General features: G+C 36.1%; 1 protein-coding gene across 2 annotated transcripts; it reads right to left on the bottom strand.

Annotated features, from left to right (window-relative positions):
- Window positions 1–9,985: 9,985 nt before the first annotated feature.
- LOC119792209 (ras-related protein Rab-5C) lies at window positions 9,986–19,080 on the bottom strand. 2 transcript variants are annotated; one of them, XM_038298735.1, is made up of 6 exons: window positions 18,926–19,080; window positions 17,562–17,844; window positions 15,888–16,039; window positions 15,316–15,438; window positions 15,097–15,190; window positions 9,986–11,101 (listed from the first exon to the last, which is right to left on the bottom strand). In XM_038298735.1, exons 2-6 carry the CDS (start codon window positions 17,728–17,730, stop codon window positions 10,977–10,979), a joined length of 663 nt encoding a protein of 220 aa, XP_038154663.1. In that variant the 5' UTR covers window positions 17,731–17,844; window positions 18,926–19,080; the 3' UTR covers window positions 9,986–10,976. The 2 variants fall into 2 exon arrangements, with proteins under 2 accessions (XP_038154663.1, XP_038154664.1); XM_038298736.1 differs by having other exon boundaries at window positions 17,562–17,845; window positions 18,931–19,080.
- Window positions 19,081–23,130: the final 4,050 nt, after the last annotated feature.

Below are 23,130 nucleotides of genomic sequence, written 5' to 3'. Positions count from 1 at the left end.
ATATGTCACAAAATACTTAAGTTATGAAATGTATGAGAACACAAATATGTGACAAATAATATGGTAAAATATTCACTTTGGATGAAATAAAAAGCTTTTTTCCTTTAAAAATACATAACACTGTGTTGCTGACTCTAACATTAACTCCTGGACATTGTTACTTGTCCAATAAACTTATTTTCTTGAAGAAATTTATCCAGTCAACTAATAAGTAAAAAGTATGCATGAAGTAGAAAAGCTAATGTTTTGGTAAAACAGAAAGCAATAAAAATGCAATTGTAGTAGTTTTGTTCAAGAGTTATTCACAATTTTCTTCGGTTTGTTTGAAAGCCCTATGCTCATTTTTATTAAACATATTTAGATCTAAGAGAGATCATTCCCTAAAAACCTTTATGGGCAACCTCAGGCTGACAAGCTCACAATGAAAGAGTGTGGCTGACTCTCAGAAAGGCAAGTGATGAAAATTAGACCATGATGTGTCCTTGGTAAAAGTACTTATCTTTGTACATTCTGTCCTTTTAGGGGTCAGTGTCACTGATGTTTACTTGAGTCTTTTCCAGGAAAGCAATGGACCGCAGCAGCATGACGGAGATTGGCCGAGGACGAAGTTCTTTAGCAGGATTTAACCAATCAGTCACTCAATCTATCAAAACAGAGTCACTCTATATAAAAATGCCTCTGATAGATGAATTATTGATCTTTGACTGAGTTTTCCTTATTACATATCTTAATGTTAATCTCAATATATGCATGTGTATAATAAATATAGACATTAATATGAGCTGCTAGAAGCTTTAAAATCAATCAAAGATAGAGAAGTTTCAAAAGATTATAAAAACTCAAGTCATTCATATAATTAAGAATTTAATTAATTATATACATCATTAGGATCTGTTTTACTGCTACTGAAAAAATATAACCAAAGAAGTACTGCACTAGTTGTCTCAATAATTTAGACTAGAATGAAAAACTATGACTTCATAGTATTTTTTTTTTTATCTCTCAGCTTTTGACACCAGCACCACCATTATAGTACAAAAGTACTTCAATGTTGGATAATATTGAGGTAATAATGCTGCTCCAGCTGTTTTTTCTCTCAGCTCGGCTGACTGGAAAAATCCCTTCCCACACAGCTAATCTTTAGGTAGAAAGGTCACTTCTAGAAAAGTTGTCAGTTGGAACCCAGGGAATTGGGTACCTTAGTGCCATGTCACACCTTGCCGATTCAGCCAGCGTATGCCTGATATGATGTCCCAGAATCTCCTAAAACGCTGGCCTACGCTGAACTTTGAAGTATTTTTAAAATATTTGACATATATAGAGTATTCATAATGGAGCCAAAGCAGAAGCTCAACTGAAGAAACTGATTCCTGTCTTACATCCTACCTGCGACACAGCCAATCAGCTTTGAACCACACCTGCACGAAAGCCAATAGGCATCCAAAGTTAATCTTAAAAAGCCTCTAATCCACTTGTGTGCTCCTGTGCGTAGGCGGCAGATGCGCTTTGTGACTTCACTCAGATGACGCCGTTTCAACCCACCTCCAGCCCCTCCTCCACCATTGTAGCTAAAGCTTCATCAGAGTGTCATTCTTCCCGGACTCTTACTGCATTCTGCGTCTCATCTAAACCATTCCGGCAGAAGACCGCCATGTTGAGCCTGATTCTGCCAGAGGTTTCTTCCCAACGGGGAGTTTTTCCTCTCCACTGTCGCTTCATGCTTGCTCATCATGGACAGGTTCTCTCAACTTGTGTTATCCAACTGGAATTCCATCTTCCAGGTCCCTGAGTGAAGCTCTAGTATCAGCTCATGCAGTCCACTGGATCTCCCCATAAAGCTAAGCATACCGTCTCGCTAACCAGCAGACTAACCAACTTCATCTATCTCCACTCCACCACCAGTTTCAGGCCTGGGTGGAAACAGCCCTATTCTTTACTCCTGTTCATGCATATCTATCAAAATTAAGCACTGTTTCCTGTCAAGGTCTGAGCACCAAAGACCAAGTAATTGTATCAATAATTTTCTCCTTATTGTCTTTTCTCTTCGTGGGAGTTTTTCAGTTTGAAATGAGTCCAGAACTTATAGAAAGAGATTCCTGTTGGATGTGCTAGTTCTTCTTACTCAAGCTTACCAGGGAAGCAGCAATCACAAGCGACTAATCGACCTATCAGAGGCAGACTTTGGTCAATGGGAGGAATATGTTTCTGTTGAAGAGGCAATGATAAATTTGATTCTTTTAAGTTTTTGAGAAACTTAAAAGTCCAAACATGCCAATAATACTTTATTGTAGCAAAATGAATATCTTATTAGAAACATTCCTTCATTAGATGAAACGGATGTGAAATTCAAACTTGCCTTTTAACAACAATATTACATGTGGGGTTCCCCAAGGGTCCATTCTGGGTCCCCTCCTATTCAATATCTACATGCTCCCTCTTGCTCAGTTAATAAAAAACAACAACATCAGCTACCATAACTATGCAGACGACACACAGCTTTACATCACCATGTCACCAGGTGACTATGAACCAATTCAAGCACCGAGGAAATGCTTAGAAGAAATCAATGCCTGGATGTGCCATAATTTTCTTCAACTGAATAAAAACAAAACTGAAGTAATAATCTTTGGACCAATAGAGGAGAGATCTAAAGTTAGCACACAGCTTCAGTCGCTTCAGCTAGTAACCACTGATCAGGCCCGAAGTCTAGGTGTAGTGCTGGATTCAGACTTGAACCTCCAAAACCATTTAAAGACAATTACAAGGTCGGCTTTCTATCACCTGAAGAACATTTCCAGGATTAAAGGACTAATGTCTCAGCATGATCTGGAAAAACTAATCCATGCATTTATTTTTAGTCGAATTGATTACTGCAACGGTGTTTTCACAGGTCTGCCTAAAAAGTGGATCAGACAGCTGCAGCTGATCCAGAACGCTGCTGCCCGTGTCCTCACTAAGACTAAGAAAGTAGAGCACATCACCCCAGTTCTAAAGTCCTTACACTGGCTCCCTGTATCTCAGAGAATAGACTTTAAAATACTTCTGTTAGTCTATAAATCTCTGAATGGCTTAGCACCTAAATACATCACAGACTTGCTATCAGTTTATCAACCCTCCAGACCACTCAGGTCTTCTGGCTGCAGCCTGCTCTGCATACCTAGAACCAGAACTAAACATGGAGAAGCAGCATTTAGTTCCTATGCTCCACTTATCTGGAACAAACTTCCAGAAAACTGTAAAAGTGCGGAAAGCCTGAGTTCCTTTAAATCAAGACTAAAAACACATTTGTTTAGGATTGCCTTCGACTGTTCTAGTTAAACAATTCAACAAAAACACGTTTTCTTTAATCCAACTGTTTTTAATATTCTTTTTTTGTTTCTGCATTTTTTTATTTTATTTTATTTGTTTTTTATTTTTTCCTACTTGCTTTGATTCTGTTTTATCTTCCTGTATTTTAATCATGTAAAGCACTTTGCATTGTCTTTGTACTGAATTGTGCTATACAAATAAATTTGCCTTGCCTTGCCTTATCTATATTTATAGCTATGACTATAAAGAAATAATTTCAAAGCTTTCTGCATTCTGTGCAATAATAATATTTCATATTTATTTTTATTTTTTCTAGCTCCTGTCCTTTTTTATGTCATGTTGTTGGACTGCAATGTAAAAAATTTAAAGTGGAGTAGAAATTCCATACCTTATCTTTCAAATAAATGAATAAGCAATAAAAAAAACAAAAACATACTCAAAGTAGGATATTCCTCCATTACCATATAAATTAAGGATGCCAATGATTTCACAGATTAGAAAAGAATCTAACTGAGCTTTGTGCAGGGTTGGTCAGAGTATAAATACTGTCAACAGAGGTTGCTACCCTACCCATGCACATTGACATTCGACATTGTTAATTGGCATTAACAATCATTGCACTGCACTTCTCCATCATGGCAACTTGAACCATCCACATGCCATCATTGCAAGCCACCTCCAGTTTATGCATGCTGCTTTTTCTATAATTGAAAAATGCAATTTTAACCGCTACTAAGCACATAGAGAACCTTCAAATAAGCATGTTAGCTTGTTCACATTTATACAATGTTGCCTATAAATGTCCCACATGAGACAGGACAGCAGTTTTACACTGTCCCAAATATTTCTCCTCATTAATGACCTTGACAGCGTGGCCAGACAGAGTAAAGTCAGGAAAACATTACTTAACATCCTCTTATATTATTGCTTTTTGGATAATATGTAAGATTAAAATCCAATCCATATTGTGAGCGAACCCTTAACAGCTGCTGCAGGTCAGCACTATATGGGTAAAAGAGATCTTTAGTGCATATAGTGTGTGCACTACAGTCTTAAAAGAGATACAATTTTAAAACAAAATCTTTAAGATTATAAATTGGGAATATAAATATCTGCACAGTAAATGTTTACACTTGCCAATCATGGACCTCATGGACACATTCTGGGCTTATCTCAAATAGGAAAGATGCACCTTGGATAGTTTATAAGACACAATATACAAGATGCATTTAGAGCATCTACATTTTACACAGTTATATTTATTCCTTTCATTTTCAAATCATTATTAAAATTAGTTATTACGCCTATTTAACTGGTTGCTGACTTCAATATACGGCTGTTAAATAAAAAAGCAACAAAAAAAAAAAAAACAGTATTTTAGAAAATTGCTTCACTTTCAGCAACTGCTTCATTTATTGCAGTCAGTTCCCTTCTTCTCTAAGCCCCTGGCTGGTGGCAGATGTTTCATTTGAGATAGGAGACAATTATTGTACCACATCTCACATATGATCGCTATCAGCAGAAATCTCAGACTGCTCCGCAAAACACAATCCAGATAGGGCGTCCCTGTGTCCTTGGTATTAAATGACATTCTGCCCTGGAAAATAGAAGAAATGCATCTGAACTTATGCTTTCTATGCATTTTCTTTAGGTAAAATATTCTGATGTTTATTAGTTACAAAAGCTTATTTAATTACTACTATTATTGTCTGACCTAATTACTTGTTTTAGTATAACATAGAAAAAAAAGCAAGAAACAAACCTAGAACGAGATGTTTATTTTTCCAGGCTACACTTTCATTATTCTGCTAAGCTGCTCCCCTAAACACAGTCAATTTCAGTTGGGCTCTCAGCCCATTATAATTCACAGAGGCCAAGCATGAAATGAGTTTCTTTTTTGACAGAACACATCTTCACTGACAGCCCAACAAATGAGAAATCATTTACTGTGAGTAGTCAGTTTTCTTTGGGCAGAAACTGCCCATATCTCTGAGGCAGTGTGTGATAAATTCTCTATATGTGTTGCTGTACATTAAGACATCCTAGAGTGCAAATTATTTAAAAATATAAATTATTTTATTATTTTTTACCATTTAATTTGATTACATTGGTGGTTGAGATTAAAGTCACCTGATTTATCTATCCTCTGTATTTCTAAATGTTTTATTTAGATTAATTTTACCAACATGTCATCAAATAAAACCCAACCAGAATCCTTGTTAATCAGCTCAGCTCATTCCTGTTTAATTTCATCATTTTATCATAAACAGAGCATTTAAACACATTTCCTTTCCTTTCAGATTCCTCTATTTTTTTCGTTATCCCGACAATTTGATGTTCCAGATTATAAACATTAAAACTCTGAATGCAGGTTTTAATGAACTGCCATCATACTGTACGTGTGGTAACCAGCAACCACACAGGGTTGGGTAGACTAGGCCAGTCTAAAAACTTTACTCTATATTTTTGGGTAGAGGGGGGCAAATGGATGTCAAAGCAGGTGTTCCTTAGAACATTGTCAAGCTGCTTCCAGGTTATTTGTGCTTTAGGTCACAATAGTGGCCAGATATCCTGCAACAGAATATTTTTAGTGGAGAAGAGATTCAGATGACAAACATTTTTAAGAATGTCTTTAGGATTCCTGTTTAAATTGCATTGCTAAATACATTTACTTGAAAGGATGTGTCATATATATATGCAATTATTTTCTAGCTTATGTTTCTAAATAAGGCTTAGAAATTTCTTCTGAGGCATTTTGATAAATGCAGTTGTCAATGTCTTGGAAACAGTGTTTTTAAAGGAATAGTACACCCAAAACATGATTAGCCTTCATTTTCTACTCACCCCCATGCTGAACAACACTCTGGAGTACTTTTTTGATATCTCAAATGCATCTGGAGATCTGGGAGGCTTCTTGCTGTCTGCTGACATTCAAATAATGGAGGTCTATGGTGCCCGAGACAGAAAGGTCCATAAAAGTCCACAAAAAACGTGTCAATATTCCTCCATACTGCTCGTCCAATGTATTCCATGTTTCCTGAGTGGGTAGCATCCAGAATTTACTCAAAACGAAGTAATTTAGAATGTTTTTAGAGCATAAACAGTAGTGTATAGGATTTCCTGAAAGCGCGCACATGCACGATCCCAACGCTACGGAAGCCGGCAGACCAAACCAGCGCATTCAGCTCGGCAAAGAACTCATGCTCTTCCTCAACACTGAAGTCCTCAGACATTTTTCTTTTGTTGTTTCTTTCTTTGCACAGGTAAACAGCACATTTCTTCTTCTACGCTTGCATTATTGGAAGAGCAGACGCTGAATGCGCACTTTCATCTGGTTTGGTCTGCCGGCTTCCGTAGCGTCGTGATCGCGCATGTGCACGCTTTCAGGAAGACCTCCATTATTTGAATGTCAGCAGAGAGCAAGAAGCCTCCCAGATCTCCAGATGCATTTGAGATATCAAAAAAGTACTCCAGGGTGTTGTTCAGCATGGGGGTGAGTAGAAAATGAAGGCTAATCATGTTTTGGGTGTACTATTCCTTTAAAGCCAACCTAGTGTTTTAGGGTGACTTCAAACTAGGCCTTCACAGGGTTTTGATAGGAGTGGCTGGAAGGATTAAATAGTAATCAAAACCAAAAGGTAAATAGCATTTCTGAATAATTTTGCAGTGTTCAAAAGAGTTACGCTTGCCATTAAAGGCAAATGACCCAATGATTTATTATCTTAGATGATACTTATTAGTCCTTATGAGACAGATTTTTTTTTAAGCTCTCGTAAGTTTTGATGTAAATTCTGTCACTACTGAAGGACGGGACTTGCAGTTAGTAACAGTAATTTTAAAAAGTTGTAAAAAAAAAAAAAAGAGGAGCATATTATTATTTTCTTTAACAACTTGTCAAACCGCGCTTTTGTTTAATAAATTAATGCCCAAAAATATGTCATGTAACCGTCAGGTGGGGTAAATTTATGCTTGAATACATTATTCTTCCTGACCTCCCATTATACAAATTTTTTCATAATGAAAAAACTATCATTACTTTTGAGTTTGGAGTTTTAAAGAATAGACTAGCTTTAATTAGCTCTATTTATTTACTCATATGTCACTTTGTTTTCTTTCTTGACTTACTGGTTTTCTCGGCCAGACTGTCTCAAACCATTCAAAACATGCAGGAGTAAATTAGAGCTCTTGAATTTATGTTCTGACCTTTTCACTTGTCCTTGTCACCCTGCCACCCTGACCTTGCCACCCTGTCATAAACCTAATTAATAGCTTTATATATATAAATAAATATAAATATATATATTTATTGCATTTTAAAAATCATTCTATAATTAGCTTTATCATATAACACAATTCTGCAAACATTTCAGTCTAGTTTGTTTACACAAGTTATGGGAGTCCAAATGTTTTTATTTCAAATAACAGCAAGCATCTACTATTTGATGTAAAATAGTTTAAAATGCTATAGATTGGCTTAAATAATCTGTTTCTCCAAAAAGCCACAAATCACCACAGCAAACAGCTCCAGCTGTTACAGAAATAAGGTGAAGAAAATGTTACACAAAGTCATTCTGACTGGTATGGCCGACTAGACTAGCACATCAGCATCAATAGGTCTGCATACATGTGCAAAAATTGACCTTGTATGAATCATATAATGAAACACACAAAAAAAAGTAAATGTATTCTCACTCTAGTTGCGTTTTTATATAAAATGTGTTTAATTAGTGTGCTAATATGGACCAACAATTGAGCATATACATTAAACATCCTCTCCTACACCCACATTGTTTTGGGATTTAGGGGCTTTGCTACCATCTAGTGTTTGAAAATGGTTAATAAACCATTGTCTCCTATAATCTTCAAACACAGATATATAATCCAACCATTTAGTTTTAATCAACACTGATTATTATTACTGTTAGAGCCTAATGTTGAGCAGCTGTTATTACTGTTGCAACAACAGCCTGGGGTCACATTCTGAAGTGTATCTTTCTAGATGGAGTTAGCGTCTGTTACCCTGCAGGAACATGTGGATGTAGAAACTGGATCGAATTATGATTATAAACCATTTTAAAGCCCACAGAATAATAGAGATGATAACAGTCCAACAGACAGTCAATGACATGATCAATGAGGAGGATAAGCCACAAAAGGTCAGTTCTAAAGAAGCTGCATGTTGACAAAGGGTCGGATACTTACATAATACAGAAACATTTTGTGGAAGGGAAAATTAAGGCAAAACACGCAAAAGATTGCTTTAGCTTTGGGGGACAGATTTAAGAGATTTACAAGGTGTGGATTGCAGCTGGAGTAGTAAAAAACAAAACAAAAACCCGAATGCTGGAACTGTAACTATAGTCATGTTTACATCTTATTTTTCATAACTGTTTTTATCACTGCCGCTTACCTTTTCAAGGCTGCACTTTAAAAAATGAAATTGTTGTTGAAATCCAGAGAGCTGTACTTAACAAAATTTCTTTTTTGTTTATACTTGTGTATACAAAATGACTAAATAAAATCTAAGTCTCTAAGTCTAAGAGTACGGAAGCCGAGAGCGGTCATACCCAACTTTCTTTTTTTTTGTCCTTTGTTTCCTCGAGATAATTACATAATCATTATCATGGCTTAACAAATAATTTATGTATTTATTTCTCAAGTTAATGAGATTATTAACTTGTATGAGTAACAAATGAGGCTGGCCAACAGCCCTGGATTCCCAGTTCGTCCATGCCTTCTGTGCCAGTGGTTATGTAGTCGCGGTACCATGTGTGTGTAAATATTTTTTTTTTGTTTCCTATTTCTTTTCACTCATTGTCAGGTCGTGGTGGATGATTGGATTGCATGTAATGCAGTAGAAACAAATTTGACTGTTTTTCAATGAAAATCTTTAATCTGGACTCATTTTGGGGGTTAATGCAACTTATACCTACTACAGGCGTAACACCGGGGCTGTTCAGAAAACATCCGGCGCTAAGCCAGCGGAGGCATAGGTCTAATTGCTAATGATTCAGAAGACTTATACATCCTCTCCTGCTGTTGTGGTGTTGAATGATGCAATCAGTTTTAACACACACAAATCATCTCGAGATCGCGAGAAAACAGCTTTTTAATGAGAAAACCATCACCTCGTTATCACGAGAAAACGGCTTTCTTTACGTTTAGATAATGAGAAAATTAACTAGTTTTCTTTTCTTTTTTTTCTTTTCACCGTGAAAAAGTATCTGAGGTACACGACCGCTCTCGGCTTCCGTATAAGAGTGTTTCAAGAGGTAACACATTTAGATAAACCAAGGATGAGAGAAATTACTCCACTGTTTAGTGTACCAAAGCAGAGGTTCCCAAACTTTCAGCTTAAGAACCACAAAATGGTAACAAGAGCTCACTCATGACTAAAACACATACCTTAACCACAGCTGTAATATTACAATCGGCATTAAAAGCTAAACTAGCTATTTTTGTCAATTTTTAAGTGATGATTTGATACCTTAAAGTACTTAAACATAATTTTTTTTTGTCTAATTGTTGTAGTGAATTTGAATATATCTTTATATTCTAACTTAGAGATGCATCTTTATTTTAAAGCGTTTCATCCAAAAGTTCAAAACACCCAACGACCAAAGGACAAAAAAAAGTTCAGCTAAATCCAAAAATATGGAAATAAACCAAAACAAAAGAAATCTTATGGGTTATTTATTTTTTGATTTACAAGTTATTTCATGTTTCTCTTTTAAAAAAATGACCAACAACTTTTGGGTGTTAGTTTCCTGGACACAACAAATAAAAGAATCTAGATGTTTTTTCTTCAGATGAGCAATCGAATCATCCTACTCTTTAAGAAAAGACATTTGTGGGGGAATTGCTTTTTAACCACGTCTCATCCAAGTCTTTCTCCTGCTTAGCCTCCGTGATACATAGGGGGGAATATATATAAATAGGGGAAAATGCATGAATTTTCATGCTTGTCAGATTATCTGGATAGTAGCTGGCAGTCAGACTTTGAGTTTGTGGAACTCACTCTTATATATCTGTGACATTGTCCCTTAAAGACAGACATTTTTTACATGTTAAGACCTTGGTAATCTTGAAAATATATGTAGATGCAAACAAAGACCTCAGTATACATATTAGTAGCTAGTAAGATAATTCCAGAATCAAACAGGTATCTAATATTGTAAATTTCAAAATAATAAGATAAAAGAAAAAAGCTTGATTGCTCTGTTGCAACTTAAGCATTAATGTGTGTATATTTGTTGCCTAGATACGGATTTGCAATTAAGGAAATGAAAGAAGTATACTACATTTCTGCTACGTGTGTGTGCATCTCAGTCAGAGAATACACATACGCTCAGATAGAACAGCAACAATCTCAGGATCATGGTTTGAGAATGGTGAAGGAAGGCTAAATCAACACAGAAGATGAATAGGTTTTACATAAACAGTGGCAAACGGGAAAGAAGTACTGAAGGATACTGGGAGTTCCCTATAGCTTATGATTCTTGTTAAAGTTCTTTTAATCAAGAGGATCCAGATAATCACATCTGTCTTATCAGATATAGAGGAGAAGCGAAAGGCTCTGCATTCTCCTGCCTGCCGGTGTTTTAGCTACATGTTGTCCTTAAAATGATGTTCACGGCTCGTTCTCTAAGTTCATCGTTTTGCACTTGCTAATGACCGCCACAGCACTGGCTGCTGCGGCCCGCTGGGGTCGCCTCTTGTAGATCCACACCGGTTCTTGTCCGCCCCCCTTGTGCTGCTCCGCCCTGAGGCTCGTTCTTTGGAAGCTTCTTTGCTACAGAGAGACAGAAATGTTTTTAAATTAAATTGTTAGCAATAAAATGTTGTTACTGTCATGAGTGGTACATTTAAGCTCGCATACAAGTACTGGTTCTCTGGCCTTTTGTTACATAAAGATAGTTAATGATGTGCTTTTTTTCCCCCTCTGACATGAGAGGACCACCCATAATTCATTTGGGTAAGTATACTGGTGCATAAACATTTGGGCTGGGACTTTAATACGCTAATAATTTTACTTAATTAGCTACATTTTAACGGATTAAAAATTGAACACATTTACCTGCATTTCATTATATACACTCTAAAATCCCGAGCGGGAACCTTTGTACTCCCTGTTTCTCGTACATCTGTAAATCTGACGCAAAAGCAGCATCACAGGAGTTGGTCCACTGGAGATATAAAAGCTTAAAAACCATCATGGCTTGAACCAAATGTGAGTTCTGCAGCGAGGTGAACTTACTGAATACCTGAAATCGTTATGGACACCTATGCTACGGCAGAAATGCGTCCTCGGTCACCATAATAGGCGCCACATATCATACACCGGAAAAACTGAAAATCTAGATAAATCATCTTTTCTTAAAATAAGTGCATTTGTTCTTGGATTGAGGATGTAAAAGAGACATTTTGCCAATGGACCATGACAACATACACATAAAATAAGAAAGCACAATTGCATTGTCTTATTTCAAGTGCAAATTTTTATTTATCTTTTAAAAGCAATGTTGTATACCTTGTTGCTATATTTTTCTACCATATTTGGTGGAAGGAAACAGGCTTTAACAAATGTTCATGTACTGTTCACACTAGTGATGGAGAAGTTAAGCCTCATGAGGCATTGGATCCTGTAGCCAAATTGCTTCAACTTATCGCTCATTTCATGGAGCATCATGTGAACTTCATGTGAACACATCACCTACTGGCGCAGTGCATAACTATAGGTAGCAATATAATCTGGGATGTTTGCAATTGTTTTCCTTTTTTTTATTTAAGCTCCTTTGAAATAGTTCATTATTGATCTGTATAATAAAATATTTTGTAAGGTTTTGTGTGTAAATTGTCTTAGGAAACAACAATTTTTTCAGGTACAACGTTTGTTTTCTGTCATTTTATTGACATGGGTTCAAGCAGACAGTGAAAGTGCTTGTGTAACTTGGGCACTGCTGAGCAAAAGGAAAAGAATAAGTCACTTTTATTAAAAAAAAAAATAGTTTTTCCAGTTTTTGGTTTAATCTGTGTGGAAGTTATGTGTCTAACCAATCTTTTAGTTAAAACAGACAATCTAACTTGGTAGTGTTTTTACAAAATCTGTATTGGTAAAAGGGCAAACCAATACAAATTGGTCACTTTGAGCAAAATCCTTGTTAAATAGAATAGCAACTCTGATAAGCTATGGCCTGGGCTCCAACCAATGAGTATTTGTTTGATAGGCAATCTCCCACAGCTGACGCCACCTGTAACGTTTGTGGGAGACAGCTCAGAGGTTGCCAGGTCCTAGTAGCCTGTATTAGAGCTGAGGAGTGTCTTCTTCTTGGTTTTAAATTTCAGAGTCAAGCCAAAAAACAAAACAGAGCAAAACAAGGGATAAGGAATGTCCGTGTGTCTGCAGTCTGTGATGGTAAAGTTGTTTAAGTCTTTGACTGTAATATGGGAGACCCTGAATCAAATCCTGGTTGTGTCAGGAAGGGGCATCCCATGCACTGTAAAACAATCATCAGTGTTTCTCAGTGGGCAGATGTAAATGTGCTTATAAGTGACCATGTTTAAGGATAGGTTTTAAAATCTGTTATTTATGGTTTGCACTTTTTAAAAAATGTATTAGAGTGCTGTAAAAAAAATATGTGAGGTAGGGTTAAACACAGGAAATCATGAACACAAATAGCAGACAGGAGGAAGAAGAATTATGTGAACTTTCATCTGATCCTCTTGAAAGTAAGTTGACATTTATACTTCAGAGCTTTTATTGATGTATATGCTCAAAATAAAACATTAATTCCTACATGGAAAAAAAATAGTTTAAATTTACGCCCATCTGATCGAAGCACCTTTTGCTAATAGTTTTCTTCTTGCTAGTCTTAAACAAGGTACATTTGTGGAGAACAATGTTGACGGTTCTCCTGTCAGCAGGTTCTTCCACCTGAGCTGCAGATCTCAGCATCTCCTCCAGAGTTACCATGGCCCCTTGGCTGCCCCCCCCTCCCATGCCTAGTGTGTCAGTTTAGGCAGAAGGCCACATCATGATAGGTTTGAACTCTGCTTTAGCTTTATTATTTCTACAACACTTTTAATATTCTTTCAATAGCTAAAATCTGCTTAAACCTTTCATGATCATTGAGACTGAACTCCATTTAAATGGGTTGAATATAAATGAGGAAAGTAACTAAACACATCACAGGAAACTCTTCTCTCTCCTTTTTCAAATAACTTTGAAAACCAAGCATTTCTATTCACTTCCGCCATACACTTTTTCCCCATTATATCCTTTCTTTGAAATTGTATTCAAACACCCTTTAGATTTGTAGTTCTACAGCAATTAAATATGAATAGACTTAAGGTGTTGGAAAACTTGCAATAAGCTGTGATAAAAGTTTACAGTATGATAAGGTAAGTTGTTAAATATGATATAAAACTCAAATAGAACTTTAATTGTTTAGGTTAACTTACAGCAACATGCTGCAGCACGATCGTCATATTCCTCATTCACACCAGTTTTCAGAAGAAAATAAACATTATCAATTTGGGACTTTAATCACGTGCTCCTGGTTTTGTGAAAACATGAATTTCTTTTGCTTTGTATACTGTAAATGATACATGCACGGCAACAGGTGTTTGAATCTTGCTAACAGAGCTCCACTGATTAGAACAACAATGATTATGTGACGTATTTTCACTGTAATCCAAAATAATTTTTAGCCTCTTTTTACACCAGATTAAGACTTAAACAAAAACGTCTGTAATCACCTAGAAAGTGGACGTTCTTTGGAAAGATTTTCAAAGGATTTTATGAACTTCCTACTTAAGATGATGGAGCACGACTTATCCGATGGTGTAAAGCATTGGCAAAGGCTCCATGGTGAGGTTGTAGTAGCAGAATACGGGAGACATGGTCATGGTATATGTGGGGCTGGCAGCAACTGCTGTAAACTTTTGCATGTTGTGTGTTCAGCATGCAAAAAGCAAAGGTTTGTAACTAGAGAATACAAAGCACAACTGGCCAGGCCGGCCTCATCCTAGAACTACAATAGGTGGGCAGGACTATTAATTTAATTACCACAAGGTTTTTCGGGGTTGGGGTGAAGAACATAACAATGAGGTAGAGGGAAGCATGGCTTGACACACATCTTGTTTTGCTCCATAGTTAGTGTTCAACAGCCCACCTAGAGGTACAATTTGCTTATAGTTCCTAATTTGCCCATATATGTAAGGTAATGTATTATATTAAAATACATCTGTATTTAATCTTTAAACTTATGCCTTACTTTTGAAATCTTTTCTTTAATTTTACTACTTGATTTTCTTTCATGATCATCCCATAAATTTCTATTTACCAGCATTGGTCCCATACTTCACAGTTGAGATAGCAGCTTAACAAGCTTATAAATTGTTCCTACAAATGTACCGATATACATCAAACGGGCCATTTCAGTTTTATCAAAGCACTTGAACATATTACTACAAAAAAAAGGTCTTTGTCTCCAAGTGCATTTGCATACAATAAAACTACTTTTTATGTTACTTTTGGAGTAATGCCGTTTTGCTAACAGAATGGCCTTTGAGTAAAGTAGATCCTGGGGTGCTAGCACATGCAAGGTATGGTTCAACCAGACCAATGAACATGACACATTCAGGGATCTAGAAATTCAAAGACTAAACTTTGTAGTCACCTCCCCCACTATTTTTCTTTCCAATAATTATCTTCTATCTTCATCGAATCTTTCTAACTGGTTTCAGTGGCGTTAATGGTGGTGTGAAATATGACTCATAACTTACCAATGGCCATAAAGATTTCATTGACATTCATTGCAGTCTTGGCTGAAGTTTCCATGAACAGCAGGCTATTGTCATCAGCATAGGTTTGCGCCTCCTGGGAACATTATTCATCAAAGTTAGGTTTAAGTGATTTAAAAGTAACATTGGGATAAAGGCACCACATTAAGTCCTAAATATTTAACTATTTTCTTTGTGGAATTACATGATTAAATCTTTTACCTGAAATTCCACTGCTCTCTTATCAGCGATGTCTGCCTTGTTGCCTGCCAGAGCTATCACAATGTTGGGACTGGCCTGCCTTTGAAGCTCCTTCACCCAGTTCTTTGCACGTGCAAATGTGTCCTAGTGAACCAATTGACCGGATTAGAAAGATAATTTTTTACATTTTTATCATGCATTAATGATAGGAGGCCAAAACACACATCCTTCACAGATTATGAAGCTAATGGGTAGTAACAATAGGATAAAAAAATCTAATCACCAATTTTAAAATGATGACCTTCCAGCTCAAATTATTGCACATTGTCCTGTTTTTGCACACTGAAATTGATACTCAGTCGGTTTTGATGCAATATTTTTTTTTCATATTTGAAGAGGTTTTATTAAAATGACATTTATAAGTAAATATTCAGCAACAATAATGCTTACAGAGTCTTATTACTTATAATGATCACAAATTATTTTAACTACACCTTAATCTTGTTCCAAAACACAATCACGTCAATAAAACTAAAACTAGCTACAGCCGTCTGTATTTTTAACAGCTCTTAAATCCTTCAGCTGATACCTACTGTGTTAGTGATGTCATAGACCACAATGGCTGCCTGAGCGCCTCTGTAGTACATTGGGGCAAGGCTGTGGTATCGCTCCTGACCTGCTGTGTCCCAGATCTCAAACTTCACAGTGGTGTCATCCAGGCAGACCGTCTGAGTGAGAAATGCAGCTGAAGAGCAAAGAGGATCAATAAGTTCTAATAAATAAACTGTCATTTTATTATTCAGGCTTGAGAAAGACAACCAGACTGCATTGAAAATCAATTATGTTTACTAAAACACTGTTTCAGTTGCAAAAATAGAAATGCATTGAGCAGATTGGGTCTTCATTTCAAATAAAGTAAACAGATTTGAACTGTTAATGTGTGACTGATGATTAAAAATATAATCATGGCCAAAAGCTTTAAGAGTGAAACTGGTTAGGATTGGCAGGAACCAGGTTTGAATGTTTTTGCCATAACATTGGGATTCGGCCTTTGTGTGGAAACATGCAACAAAGATATTTTCACATAAAAAAAATAATCAGAATGAACTGACATTCTGCAGGGGGTACCAGGGTTGATCTAAAATCCGACTCGATGCAGGATGGAAAACTTTCTTACTGATCTGACTGTATGATCTGATTGAATTGTCTCTGCAAATGTCTTGAGATGACATGTTGTTCCTTCACTGTTGTCGCTCTTGTTTCCCCCCACAGCCGTCAGGCTTTATCATAGAGTGATGCTGAGCTCAAGTTGCGTAGGTCTATGGTGGAGCTGTGATGAGGCTTCAAAATGACTCTGCTGTTAAATTATCTCAAGGTGGTAAATTGATAGCCAACTTTTTTTATTGTTTTTTTAGCTTGTATCTTTACTATTTGAATTACTGAATTAACACTGAGGAAAATAAAGGACTTAAGACTGTTTGGGAATTTGGTGAAAGGACTGTTCAGAGAATAGAAAAGGTGAACCCCCTTTAACAGATCTTTGTCATGCTGAGAGTGAAGCACTCGGAGACCATCCATGTGTAGAGTTGTATCTTATATGTTGGAAGTTCACCAGTAATTTTGAAACACTTCTATATGGAGAATAATATAATATACATTTCATATTAATGCCCTTTTACACCATTATTTAAAGTGGTTTCTTTTTCTCTTACACTGTTATATTCTGATAATTGCTGCATTATTAGTAATGTTGGTAATATTTATCTACTCCAACTGCAATATTATTACACTGTTGTAAGCTGTATGCAACACAATTTCGTTTTGTATACACTCTATGCATACAAAATGAAAAAAAGTTTGTCTAAGTTTAAGTCTAATATTAAAATTTATCTAAAAGCAACTAGAATTAACAACAGAGGACCAATATGGTTAAGAAGAACCCTTTGACAGCACCACGCCACAACACTGCAGCTCAGGGCCTAAAAATCTGGGGCCCTAAAACTGAGAGTCGGGGGCAAAGACTAAGAAACTCCAAAGTCTTTAATCCTATTAGGAATCTTTCAGTGCTTTGATTCATTTCTCAAAGCTTTTGAATCATATACCATGGTTATTTTTGAAACTCTAAATATCATAGAAACAATTGAAAGCAAACTCTAAATACCATGAAATTATAAAGTTGGTTAAAAGCATTTCTGAAATATCGCACATTTTTCGCCAAGTCCGTACATTTAATGCTTTCATTTATTTAAAGGTTTACTTCCTTTTACCTCCAATTGTGCTCTCCTGGAATTCATGGAACTGGCCTTTAACGAAGCGCAGGACTAAGCTGGACTTGCCGACGGCAGACTCCCCTAGCAGCACCAGCTTGAACTGGCAGATTTTGTTTGCTGCTGCGGCACCATTAGGCCTACTGGCTCCACCACCACGTCCAGCCATTGGTAGTCAGAGAAACTACAGGTCAGCAATCCGAGTATGAGGATCAATAAAGGCAGCGATCACACAACTGGAGGGGACGCCAGATGGATCGTGCCACAGTAGAGTTTTCAGGTCCTTTATGAGAAAGAAAAACAAAAAGGACAAAGTCCAGTTGAGCAAATAGGACAATTATAGATTTGCAGTAACATGTTTTAAGCATTGAAACCTAAAGGAAAATAGTTACACCAAGAAAATTCTATTTTTAATCGATAATTCCATTTTTTTCTGGAAGAGCAGATGGAAATCTACTGAAATAAAAATAAATGAAAGAAAAGCTTCACTAAACCATCACAGCTGAAAAGCTTTCCATGCATATACATTAATAATTATATCATTGTATAGTGATTCAATTAGCTTTTGAGTGGAATCATTCAAGTTTTAAAAAGTTACCGTTAAACTGTTTTAGATTGCCATAATGCAAATACAGTTGAAGGTATGCTAATTAGAGTCCAGTGCACATGACAAGCAGAGAAAGTGTAAATCTCTGTAGCATTAAACCCCTCAATCTGTTACTGTCCACTGCTGCTCAGCTGGCTGAAAGAAGGCTGAAGCATTATGACATAGCTAGCTTTTTTTTTACAGTTTAAAAACATTTCCATTACATTACAGTAAAAATATATTAAACTGTTGAAGGAAAAATACATAAAAGGTAAGGCAACTAGCCTACAGTTAATTTCAGCAAAGGTAAGCAACTAACTAGTTTTAAGGTACTTTGATCACAATTTTTATGCTGTTATTATGCGAGATTAAAATTAAAAAAATATTTGAAAGAATATGAAACTAGAAAACTGTCACCATTATCTTCAGCTGTCCATCTCTATTGCGTCATGGGCCAGAAAACATCGCTCTTAACTCGCAAACTATTACAGATCGAGGAGGAAACTGACCTCACACAGCTAATGTTTGCCTCGAAGCTAACATTTTTGTACGGTAAATAACACAGTAAAATAAACAAAAATCACATTCTTAAATCTAAAACTCAATCATTGAACTAGGGGCAAATCAGCTGTGATACATCCCTAATGTATTTTGTAAACTTAAACCGTGCGAGCTAACTAAAACAGCAGCTCTGTAGCTAAAGCTCGATAAGGTGAGTTAGCAAAGCTAAACTACAACATCCTTAGTCACAAACAAATAACTAGCAGGCCGTCCTTACCAAGAAAGAAAGAAAGCTAACACCAACTCCACACAACCGATATTTAATTATGCGTGTCTTGCTGCTCGTAAACAATTTCTCCCTAAAACAGTTTCAGGTCCACCAAACTATTCGCTTCCGCTTTGTGGGAGAAAAACACTTCCTGGATTCGTCAGTCATGTGACACAAGGTCAGAGCCAATCAAATGGCACGCTGCAAATAGAGCAGTGGAACGATTTAATATTTCTTATTTAACTAACATGTTCCCAAATGTACGGAAGAGGACAAGGGCCACCGGAAAAAAAAATAACAATAATAAATAAAAAAATTAACTGATTTTTAAATATTATTTCAGTTTAATATGGGAAAAAAGTCAGAATTCTGACTTTTTTCTTAGAATTCTGACTTTTGTCTGGGAATTCTGACTTTAATCACAGAATCCTGACTTTTTTCTCAGACTAATTATTTTAATCTCATAATTTTTACTTTTTTCTTAGAATTGTGACCCTTTCTCAGAATTGTGACTTTAATCTTAGAATTCTGAGGTTTTTCCTCAGAATTCTGACTTAAATTTCAGAATTCTGACTTTAATCTCAGAAATTTGGATCTTAATGTAGATGGGCACCATGAATGAAGAGATGTGGGAGCACTCAGCTTCACTGACAAAAATGTGAGTTGTTTGGGAGGGCCAGTAATACATTGGTGGAAAATGAAGGAATTGGGCAACTTTTTACGTGCTCGAGGGATCCTCGGTGATACTATTTCATTAATGGAAGAGCAGAATGTGAATAAAACAAGAGAGCTAATCTCTAAAACAGACATGGCCACGGCTTGATGCTAACATGTTTGTTAGCTGTCAGAAAACAGTCAGAATTCTGAGATTAAAGTCAGAATTCTGAGATTAAAGCCCGAATTCTGAGAAAAAAGTCAGAATTCTGAGATTAAAGTCAACATTGTGGGGGCAAAAAAAAGTTAACTGATTTAAAAATTTTATTTCAGAATTCTGTCTTTAAACTCAGAATTCTGACAGCTAACAAACATGTTAGCATCAAGCCGTTGCCATGTCTGTTTTAAAGATTAAACTAGCTCTCTTGTTTTAATCACCTTCTGCCCTTCCATTAATTAAATAGCATCTTTGTGTTAAATAGTATTACATAAAAAATCGCCCAATTCCGTAATTTTCCACCAATGTGTTACTGGCCCTCCAAACAACTCATATCTTTGTCACATCTCTTCCTTCATGGTGCCCATCTACATTAAAAACCAAAATCCTGAAATTAAAGTCAGAATTCTGAGAATTATTTTTTCAGTGGCCCTAATCCCTGGCGATCTCCTACTGCGTTTCTAGTTTTATTATTATTATTATCTGCAGATTTTAAAAAAACTTTTCCTTTTTAAAATGAGTCACAGCTAATTTTCTTTCTCCTTTAGTAAAAAAATATAACACCCTTAAATTAGTACAGTGTGCAGAACTATTTAAAAACAGTAGAATAATTTAGATTTTTTTAAAGGTCTGCATTTTGACACATGGTGGTGCAGTTGTACAGGAAACAAGAAGATTTTTTTTCATTAAAGTTTCTCCAATACAAAGAATAGCAGTTGGACAATAAACATCTAACAGAATAAAGAACATAAAATAGGATGAAGCCACTAAATGGAGGCTTATTTCACGAGACTAAGATGAAGGATTAAGCTGGCAGTTTCTGGGTACCTGGCTTAATTAATCCTTGACTCTGTTTTTTAAAAAGCAGTGACACTTAAGTTACAACAGTGATTTATTCTGTGCATCAAAGTGTGTATTTGGCATTAAAAGGATAATAAACATATCTTTATAACCTCCTGGTCTCAGAAGAATGGACTAGAACAAGGAGGGATTATTTAGAACAGTTTAACTACTTTGTTTCAAACACGATTGATCATTGTACTGCACAAACAGAGATAAACACCCCTCTGCAGAACTTGAAGATCATTTTGTTAACAGAAAATCCCAAAGTTAAAGAAAGAGTAAGTTATGCTTAGGCCTGTCAAATACATACATTTATTAAATAATTTTACATTATGAGATCATATCTTATCGCTGTGATACAGTTGCATCTTAAGCAACAAGGAGGCAAATGGCCCTGGTTCAGTCCATGGCTCCAGAACCTCGTTGCTAAACCAGGCCTGCCTTTGTTTAAGGAAGGGCAACATGTTCTGCTGGTGTAAATTCTAGGAATTTTATAATTTTGTAACAAAAAACAATCAATAAGCCATATTTTCTGTTTGGCATTTTAAAAGCCAGATGCTATTCTTTATATACTTGGCTTTTCATCCCGAGTGTCCCACAATCATGTTGAAGACTTAAACCAAAAAAAAGACCAAATGTTAGTACTGTTGGGAAAAATTGTTATATTCAATGCCCAGCCAGCCTGGATGCCATATTATGTTGTGACACTTTAAGATGTGTAGTGCCCTCCCCAGTGTGGCAAATATCTTTTTTAATCAGATATTATTTGGACTGTCATATATTGTTTATGAACACACGCCCTATTGGCTGTGTGTTAGAACAATAAATGCAAGTGTAAATCAAGCTCCAATCATGGTCAAACTAATAATTATGCATATACATGGAATAAGTTCACTACACCTTCCATTCAAAAATATTACAGTTTATTAACAAAATCATTCAGCTCAAAATCAAACATCTTTCAGTTAAAGACTCTTGACTAAAACTATTGAAACTCAACTAAACTAAACTACTATGTACAAAGAGGAAGGGGAAACATGGCTTAAAACCATATTACAGTTTAAGATGGATTTTGTGTTTCACAACCAAAGTTTATCTAGAATAATTTGGGATGTGATCAAATTTTCATTATTTTAGAGTGATTGAAATGTTTTCAAACCAATTCACTATGCAAATTCATGAGGTGAATAAAACATTATTTGGCCAAATAATGTTTTATTTAATGATTTGCTTAATCAGAAACAATAACCTTTAGTTAAATGATTCTTTACCCTCTTTGAAATAGCTAGCAATGAATAGACATGAGGATTCTATTAAATTACTTTTGGTCATAATTTGGTAATGGAAATGTGATGAGCATGTGAGAAAATACATGAACACTATTGTTATATCAGTGTTTAAACCCTTAGTGCAATAAAGATTGTGCAAGCTTCTACAACAGCTCGTCCTATATTACTATATTATAGCGAACTATGCGATCAATCCTGTCAGTTTCTCTTTTTTCATCACCAAACTCATGAAATGATCAAAATCATCAAAAGACCTATTGTTTAACTAGAATCTGTCCCGAACTGTGCCAGATCTTATACCTCTGTTCTTGTCCATTTAAGAAAGTTTGAGTTTTCATCCAGCAGCAGCTTAGCAGGGCTGGCTCACAGCAAAGGGGTTTTCTTTGTCCAATGCAGCTCACGCTAAGGGAATGGCTTCTTCAGGAGACTTTCTCCTCCAGTACGGCTCTGTAGGTTCTGAAACTCAAAGAAATATGTAGCAAAAAGTATATTTTTCAGTTCGGTTTTGAAATGTCAACCATCGTAACTTATCCTTGGTCACTGTGTAGATCTGGGCCTTTGGGCCTGGCACCATAGGTTTGTACTCTTCCAATGTGAACCCCCCGGGCAGCTTCACAGAAAGAGAATTAAATCCTCTGTGTTGTGTTTTTTTTTTTTTTACTGTTCTCAGCTCCGTGGGGGGGCCAAGGCACATCTCTGAGGGAGGTGTCTTGAGGAGCAAGTTGGGGGAAGGTTTGCAGAAGCTTTGAGGGGGCAGAAGCACTGTGGAACAGAACCCTCTGCTCAAGTGAAAATGTAAAGGTCAAAAATTAACATTGGTCCTCAATGTCCAAAATTGTTATCATGGTTTACGGCACAACATTACAAACATATAATATAAATCTATATATATAGATCTATAACTTTAGGATCTGCACATGCTGCAACATTAGTTTCAGCCGTTCATTTTTTAAGTTAATAGTTGTTTATCTGAGAAAAACTGCAACTCCTGAAATTATGGTAGGTTCAGTTCAGAGGAGTGATTAGGAAATGTGTATTTTGGGTTATTTTGGCAATAAATCCAACATTGTTTTCTGAATCAATGAATCTATGATCGACCTCATGGCTGCAGTCCTGCATGTAGCTGCACCTGCAGAGTCTGGTTTGGTATTTGTAAAACAGATGAAGCCAGGATGTACTGATCACGCTGGGTCAACCCTCACTTTATCTTT

Source organism: Cyprinodon tularosa, unplaced genomic scaffold (assembly GCF_016077235.1).
Source record: "Cyprinodon tularosa strain WSP-4 unplaced genomic scaffold, ASM1607723v1 ctg413, whole genome shotgun sequence".
In the NCBI taxonomy this organism is placed as follows: domain Eukaryota; kingdom Metazoa; phylum Chordata; class Actinopteri; order Cyprinodontiformes; family Cyprinodontidae; genus Cyprinodon; species Cyprinodon tularosa.
Note: the sequence above shows the minus strand (reverse complement) of the source record. Positions and strands in the feature narration are given on the sequence as shown.

What these genes read in the sequence shown, in the direction of transcription:
- LOC119792209 (XM_038298735.1), bottom strand. Translation starts at nt 17,730, where the DNA reads ATGGCTGGACGTGGTGGTGGAGCCAGTAGGCCTAATGGTGCCGCAGCA. An exon ending in CCAGGAGAGCACAATTGGAG is followed by an intron (nt 16,040 to 17,561) that starts GTAAAAGGAAGT and finishes TTTGCTCTTCAG; the next exon opens with CTGCATTTCTCACTCAGACG. An exon ending in TCTATGACATCACTAACACA is followed by an intron (nt 15,439 to 15,887) that starts GTAGGTATCAGC and finishes TTGGTTCACTAG; the next exon opens with GACACATTTGCACGTGCAAA.